General features: G+C 37.8%; 1 protein-coding gene across 3 annotated transcripts in view; it reads right to left on the reverse strand.

Moving 5' to 3' along the window:
* srrm1 (serine/arginine repetitive matrix 1) overlaps positions 1 to 15486 on the reverse strand; it is a 45753-nt gene extending 30267 nt beyond the window's left edge. For all 3 annotated transcript variants that reach the window (XM_072247318.1, XM_072247319.1, XM_072247317.1), the window contains exons 1-3: positions 15394 to 15486; positions 2373 to 2462; positions 218 to 340 (exon numbers count right to left, since the gene is read on the reverse strand). In XM_072247318.1, coding sequence (XP_072103419.1) covers positions 218 to 340; positions 2373 to 2462; positions 15394 to 15414 — 234 coding nt within the window. In that variant the 5' untranslated portion in view covers positions 15415 to 15486. The remainder of the gene's footprint in view (positions 1 to 217; positions 341 to 2372; positions 2463 to 15393) is intronic.
* Positions 15487 to 15788: the final 302 nt, after the last annotated feature.

Below are 15788 nucleotides of genomic sequence, written 5' to 3' on the forward strand. Positions count from 1 at the left end.
AATAGCTAAAAGTGCTGAATGGCCCACAAAGAATCCTGCCACATTTATAGCTATCCTTGCAGCTTTTTTAAACCACGTTTTTTTTACTGTCAATATTAACTGTGCAGAAAATAAGCAGACCTGACAGTTTTACAAAATTTTGTTTCACCGTAAGTCCAGGTGAAAAACCACATCACAATAACTTTTTTAAATACTCTTTCATGTTTCCAATTATTACCTTCTCTTCAAGATGGTTGAAGATAAACTCAATGACAACATCATCTTCAAACCCAAGCATTTCGGTCACTCGCTGTGTAATCCATGGCTTGATAACCTCCAAGTTCACTTTATTCATATCCACCTGAAATCAGTTGTTTTTAAAAGATTAATAATACAACTCGACACCGAATGCCAGGAAGTAATTATAATGTTAATAGCCATAAAACAATTGATCAGATGCACAAAATGATACAAAGCCAAGTAGGGTTGTAATGACTTGCAAACCTAGCTTAACTTTGATATAACAAACAAGAGAAAATGTGCAGATGCTGAAAATCCAAGCAACACACAAAATGCTGGAGGAATTCAGCAGGTCAGGCAGCATCTATGGAGGATAAGAGTACAGTTGACGTCCGGCCCAAAATGTCAACTGTGCTCTGTTCCAGAGATGCTCCCTAGCCTGCTGAGTTCCTCCAGCACTTTGTGTGTTGCTTAAAAATGAGCATATGGAATTTGAGATGATGTACTTCTATAAACACAGAACTTGCTGGGAGATAGAAAACAGGACATGACCACCTTGACATTGGTAGTATGGTCTCTTACTTTCTTTTAAAACTTGGATAAATTGATCCCTCTCCCTTTTCCCAAGTCTAGTAATGTCAGAAAGTGGTACAGCAAACAGTCTCTCAAAGTTAAATGGTATAAGTAAATGGTTTTAACAGCTGAAGATTCAAAGATTAAACAAACAGGTAAAACTGTGGAAAATAAAACTCAAATCAAAAGTGCAAAGATATTCACTTCTCGAACATGGAAACAAGAGACCATCTGACCTCTCATACTCATTCTAGTGTCCAAAAAGCAATCATGATTGGTCTGTAATTAAACAGTCTCCTTTGCCACATATCCCTTGATATCCACAATTGAATTTGATAACTCGCTATGCTCTAAATCACATCTGCAAAACTGTTCCAAACTTCTCCCAACTTCTCCCACTCTTTCCTTCCCAAATACCTCCGTTGTTTCACACATTACAGGTTTTCACAATTTACCATAGATATTCTGTTTCATCCCACTGAAATCAAGAATAAAAACATCATATAGAGTTCACTGTTAGATGAGCATTCATGTGCCATTCCATTCTTAACTAGATAACTGGTCTATACTTGATAATTTTACTGGGATAATATGTTACACAGCAAACTATCTCGAACATACAAATTTGCTGCCATTATGTCATATTATCCTACTTATTCAACTCTTTTAGAGGTTAACCCCAATTCTATCAACTCCAACATTAAAGCCATTCAACTAGTATGCAAGTTGAATTTCTTTTTATATTTTCTGTCATTTTGTATATACTTCTGGGAGACCCAAGTGGAACACTAACATTAAATCTTTTTCTATCTCATATAAAAATTTATGGTCTTCATTACCTATCTTTGCTACAGTTATCACGTGTCATTTCAAACAAAAATGCAGCATCACATCCTGATAGATTTAAGTACTTAATTGGTTAAGTAGTTAATAGTAGGCTGAAAATTCTATCTAGCTTATCACCATCTCCATTATTAATGATTTATCATAGTGCACATTTAACATCCAATTATACATGAATTCAGACAGCCTCCATCTTAGGCAAATGATAAAATCATGACCATTAAAGAGCAGCATCACTGTTATTCTTTAGGCTATTCTTTCAGCACCTGTTTCATCAGTTCCATCACTGCCTCAAACATAGCTTCCCCCTTGCCTACGTCACCTTCAGACTTAACTCTCCAATACTGACTTGACCAGACTCCCACTCCACATGAACTTGAGCTCACTCAATCACTGTTGTCCGCGACACCTTATTTCAGTTGTTTAATTTACAAAGTCTTGCCCCTACTTTCTAATCTTTCTGTAGCTTTGCTAACTCAAAGTCTTTGGGTTCCCAGTACCGTTTCAACTCTGGTGCTTGGTGCATTCTTGATTTTAATCATCTCACCTCTTGAGGTCATCATCACATACATATCATCAAAACTTACCTTTATCCAGGTCTTGCCATCTGTTCAAATAATGTCACAAAGAGATACATTTTATGTGATGGTGATCTAGTGAAGTGCTTTGGAATGTTTTACCATTACCAGATTCTCCATTAAGGAAAACTGTTATTGAATAAGCTTGGAATACAATACCTTTTTCTCAAGACATTCTGCAAATTTCAACTGTTTTAGAAGTTTCTTCTGTTTATTGCTGAAACGGTTGTCTTGTTCTGCACTGGTTCCCTATAAAACAGAAAATACTCAGTAAAGGGCCTTGTAGATAATTTGTTTTAAAATTTGAATTATATCTCAATTCCTCTTTGTTATTTCACTAATTCCAGACTTGCCTAGAAATTCTAAGTTCAACCTCGGCGAAAATTCAAACCTTTGGAATGACAGAAGTCGCACAGAACCTTTTATATCACTTTCAGGATAGCTCAAACAGTGTTACAGCCAATTAAATATAAGTGTTGTCACAGCTATACAGCAATCACACTAAATAAGCATGCAAGAAACTACAAGCAGCATTTAGATAATGATCAAATAACTTTCATTAATAAATGTTAAATGAAAGAACTAGCCAAGATATAGGTGGTAACTTGTTTTTCAAACCAGCACCACAGGATCAGCAACATCCAGCTAAGAATGTACGTAAAACATTAATTTAATGTTTAATGGCAAAAGATAGTACCATCAGTAGTGCAACACTTCCCCAGTACTGCAACGAAGTGTTAGCAGGCATTTTTATGCACTTATCTTTAGACAGAGATTTAAATCAATAAATCCAACAATTCAACTTCTAATATGAGAAATGTAAATTCCTTTTTGGATAGGGAGCTCAACAGAACAGGTAAACAACAAAATCATTTGATGAAATTAATTAAAAACTTTGAATCCCAATTTATTGTAGTACTGTGCAAACGTCTTAGGCACCCTATTCATTTTGTTTTTTTTTTGTCTTCTCTATTAGTGTCAGTAGAAAAGAGCAAATTTTAGATTTCCAAACATTAATTTACCAAAAACATTAAGTGTTAGAGAAATTTGTATATTTCATTAAAGAGAGCAATATATTAAATAACAGACTGCTTTCAGAATTAAAAACTTTGTAGATTTATAGCCCAGTGCATGATTAAACAAAGATAACAAACAGGATGCTAATAATCAATGACATAATGAGTTGAATGAACTAAACAGATTAACTGAAACGCAAACAGGTGTAGGAGGAATTAAACTGGGTGAAGGACAACCAAACTAAAAGATGAGGATGCTGCAGATGTAACAAGTTTAACCTTCAAATCATCAATTCTTACACCATAGCAAGAATGAGCATAGCAACAAGACACAAGATGGTCATCCTGCATCAGCAAGGTCTCTCCCAAGCAGAAATTTCGCAGAAGACAGGAGTTTCAAGATGTGCTGTCCACTCTTCTAAAGAAGCAGAAAGAAAAGGGCAAGGTTGAGGACCAGAAACACAGTGGTCGACCACAGAAACTGAGTGCTGCAGATGAGACATACATCAAATTGATATCCCTTCTAAATCTGAAGTCCAGCACTGCTATCAGCTCTGAACACACAGAAATCACTGGAACCCTTTTCATGGAAGAGTTGCTGCTGAAAAGCCATTCCCACAAAGTGGAAGCAAAGTCAAGAGACATAAACACAAAAACTAGGATGCTGAACAATGGCAGCCAGTACCCTGCGCTGATGAGTCAAAATCTGAATCTGAACAGGAGACACTTTTGTCTGTAGAAGAGCTGGAGAATGCTACGTGGATGAGAGCCTGCAGCCGACAGTGAAGTACAGCAAAAGCTCTCTCCAGGTTTAAGGCTACATTTCTGCAAACACAGTTGGTGATCTGATCCAGAATTAATGGAATCCTCAATGCTAAGTACAAGCAGATTCTCATCCATCACGTAATACCATCAGGGAGGCATCTGATCAGTCCCAACTTAATTCTACAGCAGGACAATGACCCCAAACACATGGCCAAGGTCATAAAAAAACTATCGTCAGTGAAATGAACATAGAATTCTGCAACAGACAATATAGTCTCCACCGAACTCTGATCTCAACATCATCAAGGTTGTCTGGAATTACCTGGAGACAGACGCAAGCGAGAGAGTGGAACTGTGGGAAATTTTCCAAGATGCTTAAAACAACCCACACACTGACTTTCGTATAAAACTACATGACAGTGTACCTAAGAGATTTGATGCAGTTTGAAAGGCACAGGGTGGTCACACCAGATATTGATTTGATTTAGTTTACTACTCTTTATAGTAATTTTTTTGATATTTATAAACTTTTCATTATTCTTGAAAGCATCTTTGCTTTATAGAATTTTTTTTACATGTGCTTAAGACTTTTGCACAGTACTGTTATACCACTTACTTCACACAGTACATCTTATCCTTTCCATGATGTTCAAAAACTTGCCAATTGCTTACTTATAACCTATGGAAAGCGCCTCCATTCTCCTTTTTCATTCATAAAATCACATTGGTTAAGCAGATAATATTGGCCCAGACTTTCTCTCAAACCTCCAATTCTCTTAACATTATTTATTAGCGTTCAGTTGCAGTATGCGCAAGTTGTTCCATTCCCATGCCCTGTCCAAAATGTATATCCTACCTGCTACTGAATCATAAAATAACAAACAAGGTCACTAATTAAATAAATCATTGTGGCTGCCCAAATGTTATCTATTTTAAAACAGAAATATCTATTACACAAAAGGCAACTGCTAGTGAAATTTAGACATACTGTGACATTTTTAATTGAAGAGAAATCACCATCAGTCTGATCATTTCTGAAATTTACAATTAATGGCTGGAAATAAGTTATACACTAAATTCCAAAATATTGTTATAAATTCTTCCACCAGTGCCATGGAATAACTTTAACATGATTTATTTTCTCTAGAAATATTTTAACAACCTGAACCATCAGGTTAACAACCTAATAACAACCCTTTCTTGTACGTCAGTACAAAGTAATTTGAAAGTGTTTTAACAAAATGTTCATTTTTAATGTTTAAATGTGTAATGACATAACAACAGTAGAAAATCCAACTTTGAACACGGGCAAAGTATGTGTTATGGTGAACCTGCTCTAGGGACAAAACTCAGATTGAGAAGATGATACATTTCAGTTTAAAATTTATAAGTATGCAACACACACTTGTTAAAAGGCTGGAAGACTGTCAACCAGAGAGGTAAATAGATATTTTATGGAGTAAAAGATTCTGACAACATAACCATATATGTCCTCCTCTAACAAAATCAAATTCCATTCCTGCCGATGTTCCCATTAATGTCTCTATCTCAGGACTTGACATTTCTTACACTCAGCTGTCCAGATTCCTTCATTCCAATCTCCATAAACTTTTGGTCATCCTAAACTCATCTGCCCACACCTATAAACCTCCAAAATACAGCTGCAATAAAATGCTTGAGAACCCTTTGCAATTACTAAGTTTTCTGCATTAATTACTCATAAATATGTGGTCTGATCTTCATCTAAGTCACTATAATAGACAAATACAATCTGCCTAAACTAATAACCAACGAACAATTGTACTTTTCATGTCTTTATTGAACACGTTTAATCATTCACAGTCCAGGCTGGGAAAAGTATGTAAAACCTCCTTTAGCAGCAATAACCTCCACCAAATGTTTCCTGATTAGACTTGCACAACAGTGAGGAGGAATTTTAGACTTCTCCTCCATAAAAATTGTTGCAGTTATCAATATTTCTTGGACAGCTTGCATAAACAGCCCTCTTCAGATCATGCCACAGCATCTCGAATAGGTTAAGGTCTGGACTCTGACTTGATCATTCCAAAACACAAATCATCTTTTTAAACCATTCTGTTGATTTACTCTTCTGTTTCGGATCATTGTCTTGTTGCATCACCCAACTTCCATTAAGCTTTAGGTGATGGACCACTACTCTGTCATTCTCCTGTAAAATATCTTGATACAATATTGAATTCATTCTTCCCTCAATGATTACAAGCTGACCAGGCCCTGAGGCAGCAAAGCAGCCCCAAAATCAAATTCTACCACACTTCACAGTTGGGCGAGATTTTGGTGCTGGTGTGCAGTTCCCTTTTCCCTCAAAACACGGCAATGTGCATTTCTGCCAGAAAGTTCAATTTTTATCTCAACTCTCCATAAAACATTGTCCCAGAAGCGTTGACCATCCAGGTGGTCTTTTGTAAACTTGATACATGCAGCAATGTTTTTTTGGAGAGCAGTGGTTTCCTCCTTGGTGTCCTTCCATGAACACCATTCTTGTTCAGTGTTTTTCTTATAGTGGACACAGGAACAGAGACTTCAGTAAGTTCCACAGATTTCTGCAGGTCTTTTGCCGTTACCCTCAGGTTCCTTTTCACCTCCTTTAGCATTCATTGATTGGAACACTTGACTCCAAATAGCTTTCATAGAAAGCATTATGCCAAAGGCTCACATGCTTTTCTGAACCTAGACCGTGATTGCTTAAATGGTATATCCAGTACTGATGAGAAGTGCAATTGTTTTTGTGTTACTAGTTTCAGCAGATTGTGTTTGTCTATTGTTGCAACTTAGATGGAGATCAGACCACATTTTATGAGTAATTAATGCAGAAAACCAAGTAATTGCAAAGGGTTCACAAACCTACTCTTGCAGCTGTATGACCCTCTTCAGTTCAGGCCTCCCAATCATTCCCTATTTTAACTGCTCCAATAGGAGTTTGCTTTCAACTACCATAAATTTCTGGAATTCTAAATTTAAAACTTTTTCACCTCATTTTTCCTTTAAAACATTTGTTAAAACCTTCCTTTATGATCTTAAAAGTTAATTACTTGATTATTTGGTTTGGTATTATATGCTGTTTAATATTCCTCAGCTGAACACCTTGGTAAGTCCTGTTGAATTTAATTTCTCTATGAAGAAACAAACTTGCTGTTAAATCAAGTGAGAATAGCAAAACTAAATGCCAAATATTTAATTTAGAAAATAATAATTTCCTTTCAAATTCATTACAACCAATTGTGTAAGTGCAATAAGCCATAAAAACCTATGCAGGACAAGGAAATCCAGTGTTGTGCTGATGGAGTAGGAAGGATAGGCTGAGGCTAGAGTGCAACACAAACAAATGCTTCATTGTTCAGCTGAATATCCTTTGTGATTTTACCTAACTACAGACTATTCACAGTAGATCCTAAAAAAATCATATCACACCACCGTGGATGATTAAATTTACAACAACTGCAATTTATCTGCCACCGGTCATAGCAGTTGTATTCTTTTATATAATATTCATCCAATATATGTAGACTTAAAAGTGGAATAACATAATTACTGTCTGTCCTTCATTCCATGAACTGAAAAGCATTAAAATTGCCAAGCACAAAGAGTAACCTTAGGCAGTGATTACAAACATTAACAATATATCCAGCACTGTTAGCACCTATAACTTTGTTGTAACCAGCCATTCAACCTACCGCTAAGCGAATGTTGACCGAGTGGATTAGCTAAAGATCATCTTCATTCAGTGGGTAAAATGTTTGAGCAGTCACAATTTCAAATACATCTGCTCGTGCCATTGGTGTTAAATAAATTCCTATCATTAAGCAAGAAATAGCAAACTAGATCAGGAAATATCAATATTGCTGCTGATCCTGAGGACAGAAAGAGATCTTATATGTTAATGGCCTTTAGTATACGAAACTAGAGTACATACATCAAATGTTAAAGAAATTTGTAACCTTATTTACCATATTGTATCAATAGTCATGCACTGTCCCCTCATTATGAGCAATAATCATAAAGGAATTATTTACGTAAACTATCAGCACTTCCATCCCATATACTCTTCGAAGGTCAATGTGCACTTTAAATAGAAAATTTGTTTGCTGATAATATTATAGGCTAGGGCTCAAATATTGCAGTTTTTTGACAATGCACAGAATTCCAAGTAAGATAAAAAAAAACCCAGCCCCTTCAATCCCTCCCGCTCTGTCACATCTAAAACGGAACCCTGGAATATTGAGCTGCCAGTCCTGCAACCGAGTCTCACTAATAGCTACAATACCATAATTCCCTTTGTTGACTCATGCCCCGAGCTCATCTGCCTCTCCTACGAAACTTTTTGCATTGAAATATTGCCGCTCAAGATATTAGTCGTATCATGCTCAACCTTTTTACTCCTGACTTTGACTGAGGTCTTAACAACATCAACATGTCTCCACAACCTCTCCCTCCACTATCTGTTCTGGCACTCTGGTTCCCATCTCCCCGCAACACTACTTTAAACCCCCACCTGCCCCCGATAAATGGGAATTGGAAGAAAGGAAAACAAAGAAAAATAATTGTCCAGATTGTTAACTGCAGGTCTCCAGTGAAAGAAATACATCTTTAGGTAATGGGCATTGGTGAAAAAAAACTACTTGCTAATACTACTTTACTATTTAGAATAGGATCAAGTTCCTCCAGTCCATTCAATGAGATCACTACCGAAATTTATCTACAGATACATATCTTTATCCTATATAGAATGTTTTAATCAATAACCTATCAATTTACTTAAAAATACCCTAACACCAAGTTGTTCCAAATTTTGCATAAGGGACCTCCAAAATTCACTCTACCATGTTTATTCTTTACTCCATCCAAAAAATCACATCACATATCAGTCATAACTGACTGTTGATGAATACAAGCTCCCTGATCAGGTTTAATTCTAGTTGCCTATCTTAATTATACACTCTAGTAACTTTGTGACAGTAGGTGTTAAGCCAAACGGTGTATAATTGCATAGTTTATCCCTACCGCCTTTCTTAAGAAAATGAATAGCAGGCAATTTTAAATGGTTCCCAAATCTGAACGACTAGTTAAGGTATCTGCATTATGCATACCAAGTTCATGCTTCACTGTTTTCATGTTAGTTTCTTTAGAAATCTATTCTCTGGAAAAAATGCAATTACTGATGTAAATAAGTTTTCAGCATGCTAGTTATTTCAATATCAAGAGTTTATAAAGACCCTATAAGGATCCTTGCATTCACTTGTTGATGTAGCCAGTTTTTTTTTTGAGTAAATTTGGACTTATGAAACAACACACACCTATCGTCAATAACTTCAGGGTGGGATTCAGGCAAAGGACCTTGACAAGAATCAGCACAGTGCAACTCAGAACTACAGTGCTGCATGTCACTTTCAGTGCAATACAACACAATTATCCCTTGTCACATTTCTTAAAAAGTGGAACAGAAGGGACTATTTTCCAATTTTAAATGATTCTTAAATCAAGCAATGCCAAGAAGTGGCAAATGGAATATCGTGCACAGAAGTGTATGGTCATGCACTTAGGTGATTTGGAAGTGCAGGATTCCTTAAAGGTTAACTTGGTGGTAATGATGGCAAATGTAAAAGGCAATGTTAACAGTTATTTCAAGAGGACTCGATTATAAAACCAGGGATGTAATGCTGAGGCACTGGTCAGACTGGAGTATTGTGAGCAGTTTTGGACCACTTATCTAATAAGAAAGTATGTGACAGCATTGGAGAAGGTCCAGGTGAGGTTCCACAGAATGATCCTGGGACTGAGAGGGGTTACATATGAGGAGCATTTAATGGCTCTGGACCTGTATTCACTGCAGTTTAAAAGAATGGGCAGGGAGGGGGGAAGAGGCGATGATCTCATTGTAATTCAAGGCCTAGAGTGGATGTGGGAGGATGTTTCCTAAAGTGAGGGTGTCTTGGTTCAGAATAGAAAAATAGAAATGACAAGGAATTTCTTTAGCCAGAGGGCATTGAATTGCTATGGACAGCTGTGGAGGCCAAGTCATTGAGTATACTTAAAGCAGAGGCTGATAGTTTCTTGACTAGCTAGGGCATCAAACGTATGGGGAGAAGATAACTGGGTTAAGAGGGATAATAAATCAGTCACGATGGAATGGCAGAGCAGACTTGTTGGCAAATGGCTGAATTCTGCTCCAATATCTTAGAGAATTAAATCCAATTTACTGAATTTATAATACCTTGTTCTTTTATATTAAAAATAGCTGTTTTAAGTACAACTTATCAATCTCAAAAGAATTATAGAAGTATCACCTTCATAGATGAAAATGACATGGGAGACCACTATCTACTCTTCTTATCTAGTCATTCATTATCAATAACTGTCAATGCCTTATTTTCAAACACTCATTTTGTTACCTGTGAAGACAAAGTCCCATTCTTGGCCTTCAGCTTTTCCTCTAGTGTTGCAATTTCTTTTTGGAAGGGCAGATCGGCAATCCAAATCATTTATGCAATCACATAAATCCCAAACATCCAAAGTAATTCTCAGTGCTGCTTCCAGGTTAAATTCTCATGAAGACCATAACAGCACTGCCAAATTACAGCAGTTTCCAGCACTGAGGTATCATAGCACTACAGCCACTGCAGATTCACACAGGCTATTTCAACAAAGAGCAATTATATCAAGGGGGATAAGGTCCTTATATTTTTAATTAACTGAATTAATATAAATACATTAACTTATTGGCTGGTTTAAGCCATTTTTTAAACATTTTATGAGTGTAATTAATGTTTATAAATATTAGAGACTTTCAAAATTCTTTGCGAGTTCATAAACCATTGTAGCCACTCACCTGGCTTAACCAACTGTTGAAACACTTCGATACAATGATAAATAAATTTAATTTTCAGAATATATTTCATTAGTAGGGATGTACTGAGCATCAAGGGTTACACAACACTGTAAGCCAAATGCTTAGTCGAGTGTTGTACTGTTCTATTTTCTAATAATACTTTGACTTATACCTCACACTTCCACCATCTCTCGACTACTCAACATTGTAGGGGCCAGTGCTGAAAGGTGAAATAAATACGATGCTTTTCAATGTGCCGTAAACTAGAGATTCATTAACTATTTCCCCAATGCCACGTCAGTAACACAGCTAAAACACCAGAAAACAGACTGGGTATTCTGCAGCAAGTGGCTGATCAGCAATGATCACTCGTATATTCATCTTGGTAAATCAAATACATCAGCACTGTGTGTGACAAATAACCTTTGACTAGTATCCCATTCATAATCTAAGCATCAATATAACATTTATAAAATGCAATTCTATACTCATCTAAAGCACTTCCATGACCTCAACCATCAACACCAAGGTAACAAACTTATAGGAACACCATCACTTGCAGGTCATCCTAACTTGGAAATACACTGCTGTTTCTTCATCTGCTGGTCTAAATTCCGGAAACAGCCTCACCAACACCTTTGTGGGGGCACCTCCATCAAATATGTGGCTCACCATAATCTTCACAAAAGCAATTAGGATTGGGCAATACATGCTGACCTTACAAACAACCTGCAGATTGTGAAAAGTGAATTATCACAGTACCCAAAAATTCATTATTCAATTAAGTAATTGTTCCTGAGATCCATTTAACCCTTCATTCTCTAATCTTTTTTTTATCTCAGTCTTGAAAATAGCAATTCATTCACAAACTTTGAGCGCAAATTCCAAATTTCCACTCTCCTATGTGGAAGTATTTCATTTGGTCTCCACTGTCCAAGCAGAGGAAATGTTTATGAATTATATTAATTATTTTAAATAAACCAACAGCAAGTTGGGATGTCTAATCAAAAAAAAGCTTGCAGTTACTTCTGACCAGAGAAACAGTTGGAGCTACCATAACACAATTCCAGGGACCTACGTTTGATGATAGGTTCATTCCATAATTCCGTAAGTTTCCTCGCACATCCCAGTCATGCTTGTAGGTTAACTGCTTACTGTAAGTTTCCTTTTGGCATTGATTTAAGGCAAAAAAAAGTTGGTGGGATAGTGTGTGTAAGACTACTTTGTAGATACGTAGATAAATAGTGAAAGGCAGAATGGGACTGTATGCCTTCTGCCGGCCACCACAGATCTAATGTCCTCTTCCTGAGATGTAGCACTCAAGAAGTGCTGTAACTTCCTGTAAACATAATGATCATATAATACGCTGCAGTGATGTTGGTTGTTAGGTAAATAGTGACCCATGTACAACTCCTACTTTTGTCATATTGCTTATACTGCATCAGAGAGCAGAGAAAAACAGCCTTCAACAATGACTTGACACACAAGATGACCTAGAGCAAGCTTATGGAAATCGAAATAAAATGTTCCCAACTGAAATGTTTAAGACCTGCTATCATGGTGATCTAGAGTAATACAAATATTCTTCCAGTGACGCAGTTCTACAAGCCAAGTAGAATACTTCAGAATCATTTCCCAACATTCTGAACTGCAAGCAACTCCTTTAACATAAAGACTAACATTTTTAGTCCATTTGATTACATTCTATAACATTTCATTAGCTGCCAACATTCAACCTTTCACCTTTAGATTCAAAATTGTCAGCGTCTACCCAGCGGCTCTCCCATAATCCACGCTCTGAACTTCAGGCTCACCCAAATTTCGTTCCTTTACACACTTAGTGCCATCCACCTCTTCATGCGGTCTCTCCAAACTCACAAGGACTCTAAATTACTCACAATGCTATTTAAGATCTCCATAATATATATCCAAACTTGTCCAAAATTACAACCGGCTCCAAAATTAGGCTAGCCAAGCCTTTGGATCAACCTCCTTACAACTGTTTGATTTTGCTATTTACCCATGCCAGCTTTGGTCATCAACTTCTACACTATTTTAAAGTTAACCCACCAAAATGTACAAAATACTAATATTATTTTACTCAAGGGCATGTCTCACTACACCGTTGATTTCCAACATGGACTTTATTAGTAACAAAATGGAGTTTCAAGAAGGTAAACTTAGTCAACTCCATACGGGCACTAGCCTCTGTAATATCCAGGATATTTTCAAGCAGCATTGCCTCAAAAAGACTGCGTCCATCGTTAAGGGATAGACTGCAAAGACAGGATGTCAGGACCGGAGGCAAGGGTCAGGCTGATTCCGCTCGCTCTTCCGCAATGTTCACTCTTCTCTCCATGCCGCCAAGGATGTAAGACTGCTTCAGCTTCCTGCCTGTGAGCTTCACGGTGATTTGCCCCACTACATGATCAACTGAGATCCAGGCTATAGGCCTACTCAGGTTGCTCCAGGATTCAGGTCAATGGGCTCATTTTGGCTCAGAATGCTGCGGCTTGCTTTCATTGTTTGCATGATTTGTGTTTTTTCCCCCACTTCTCTGCAGCGTTAGTCTTTTTTTCCCAAATTGAGTCCTTTCTGGTTTCTTGCTTTGTGGCTGCCTGTAAGCAGACAAATCTCAAGGTTGTGTAATTTATACATTGATAATAAATGTACTTTGAATCCATCAGCCAGGACATGCTCTCTTCTCATTGCTACCATCAGGAAGGAGGTACGGAAGGGACACACACAATGATTCAGGCAACTTCTTCCCCTCTGCTATCTGATTTCTGAATGGACATAGAACCCGTGAACACCACCTCACTACTTTTTCTTAATTCCTATTTTTGCACCATTTATTTAACTATTTAAATACATAGAAACATAGAAAATAGGTGCAGGAGTAGGCCATTCGGCCCTTCGAGCCTGCACCGCCATTTATTATGATCATGGCTCATGATCCAACTCAGAACCCCGCCCCAGCCTTCCCTCCATACCCCCTGATCCCCGTAGCTACAAGGGCCATATCGAACTCCCTCTTAAATATAGCCAATGTACTGGCCTCAACTGCTTCCTGTGGCAGAAAATTCCACAGATTCACCACTCTCTGAGTGAAGAAGTTTTTCCTAATCTCGGTCCTAAAAGGCTTCCCCCTTATCCTCAAACTGTGACCCCTTGTTCTGGACTTCCCCAACATCGGGAACAATCTTCCTGCATCTAGCCTGTCCAATCCCTTTAGGATTTTATACGTTTCAATCAGATCCCCCCTCAATCTTCTAAATTCCAACGAGTACAAGCCCAGTTCATCCAGTCTTTCTTCATATGAAAGTCCTGCCATCCCAGGAATCAATCTGGTGAACCTTCTTTGTACTCCCTCTATGGCAAGGATGTCATTCCTCAGAATATATTTACTGTAATTCAGCTTTTTCTATTATGTATTACATTATACTGCGGCTGTCGCAAAGTTAACAAATTTCACAACATATGCCAGTGATATTAAACCTGACTCTGATCCTGATACAGTAATATTAATGAGTGGACATGAGAGGAAATTTAAATGTGTGTAATTCTGGGACTAAGCCAAAAATAGTAACACGTTCTGAAATAGTTTTTAAATGCTATTTAAAACTTTATGAAGTGTAATTCGTGAGTATTCATGAGTTTCCAATCTGAATTCAGAACAAAAAGCTAAGTCAATATAAAGCATAAAGCAAGGCTAAGAATGTTTTGCTTTGAATCATCTCGAATAATGAAATTTAGAATATTCCAGTATGTATTACAACGTTGTAACTCACTCCAAATTATCTGTATATTTTACATTAAAACAAAAATGTAAACTATTCAGAGGTTTTCCCAATCTGAAATGTATTATGAATAATACTTGAACAAAATATTGTATTTTAAGCTAAGTACAGTAGACGCAATTTTCGTGAGTTGTTGCTAAGTTGGCCTATTTTCCAGTCGTTTAACCGCACCAGCCTGTTTACAACTATGCTGTTAATGCACCAAGATAGGAATTGTTAAAATATTTCAGAAAACAGAATAGAAGTTTTCAAATGCGGAAAATGGATTTCCTGTAGTTGGAAACCACGCCGCTGAGACATTTGCTCAGCCAGTTGGCTGGTTCCTCTCGCCGCCTTGGCCGCCACCTCCTGCCGCACTGGAGCCAATTCCTCAGAAATGTAATGTGCACCGTATTTCCCTATACTTTACTTTCGACATGTACCACACGCCCAGATTCAAGATGCCAAAATATACTGCACGAAAATAAGGGCGCAATGTAGAGGGATTAAACAAAACCCAGATTTCCCAGCTCACACACGATCCTCCCGTCGCTGCCGCCCGCCTGTCCGCCGCCATTTGCCGTGCCACACGGTTACTAAGGCCCAATCCGCGTTAAAATAAACCCCCATCTCATGCGGTTAGCATTCCCGAGAAGACGCAAAGAGCTTCTAAAGCGTTTCAGCTCCTGCTGTAACAGACGGCCCGCAGACCGCTGTTCGATTCGGACACTTGGCTCGGCGAGTACTTTACTTACACGGAAAAACCCCGCATCCATCTTGTCCGTCTATAGAGGGGCTGCCGGAGCAGGCAGTCGCTCACTTCCGGTTTACCCGACGCGTCACAACGGTGTTTCCGATTTGCGGAAACTGCCGAAGCTCGCGTTTCCGCACGACGGAAGGAGCCGAAGCCTTGCGACTGTAGTAACCCGGCGACAGGCGTGTTACTACTCTGCACTTTGCAAGGGTGTAACTTCACACATTTTAATCTAGTATTGTATGATCCATTTTGCTTTCGAGAAACACTATTTGTTCGAGTATATAAGCTCATGTTATGAAAATTTTCTACTGCTTAGTAATACTTATATTTAACGCTTTTGGCCTTAATTTCTCTACTGATTTGGTTCTTCTGCTGTCTTGACCTGCTGAGTTG

Source organism: Mobula birostris, chromosome 30 (genome assembly GCF_030028105.1).
Source record: "Mobula birostris isolate sMobBir1 chromosome 30, sMobBir1.hap1, whole genome shotgun sequence".
Classification (NCBI taxonomy): domain Eukaryota; kingdom Metazoa; phylum Chordata; class Chondrichthyes; order Myliobatiformes; family Myliobatidae; genus Mobula; species Mobula birostris.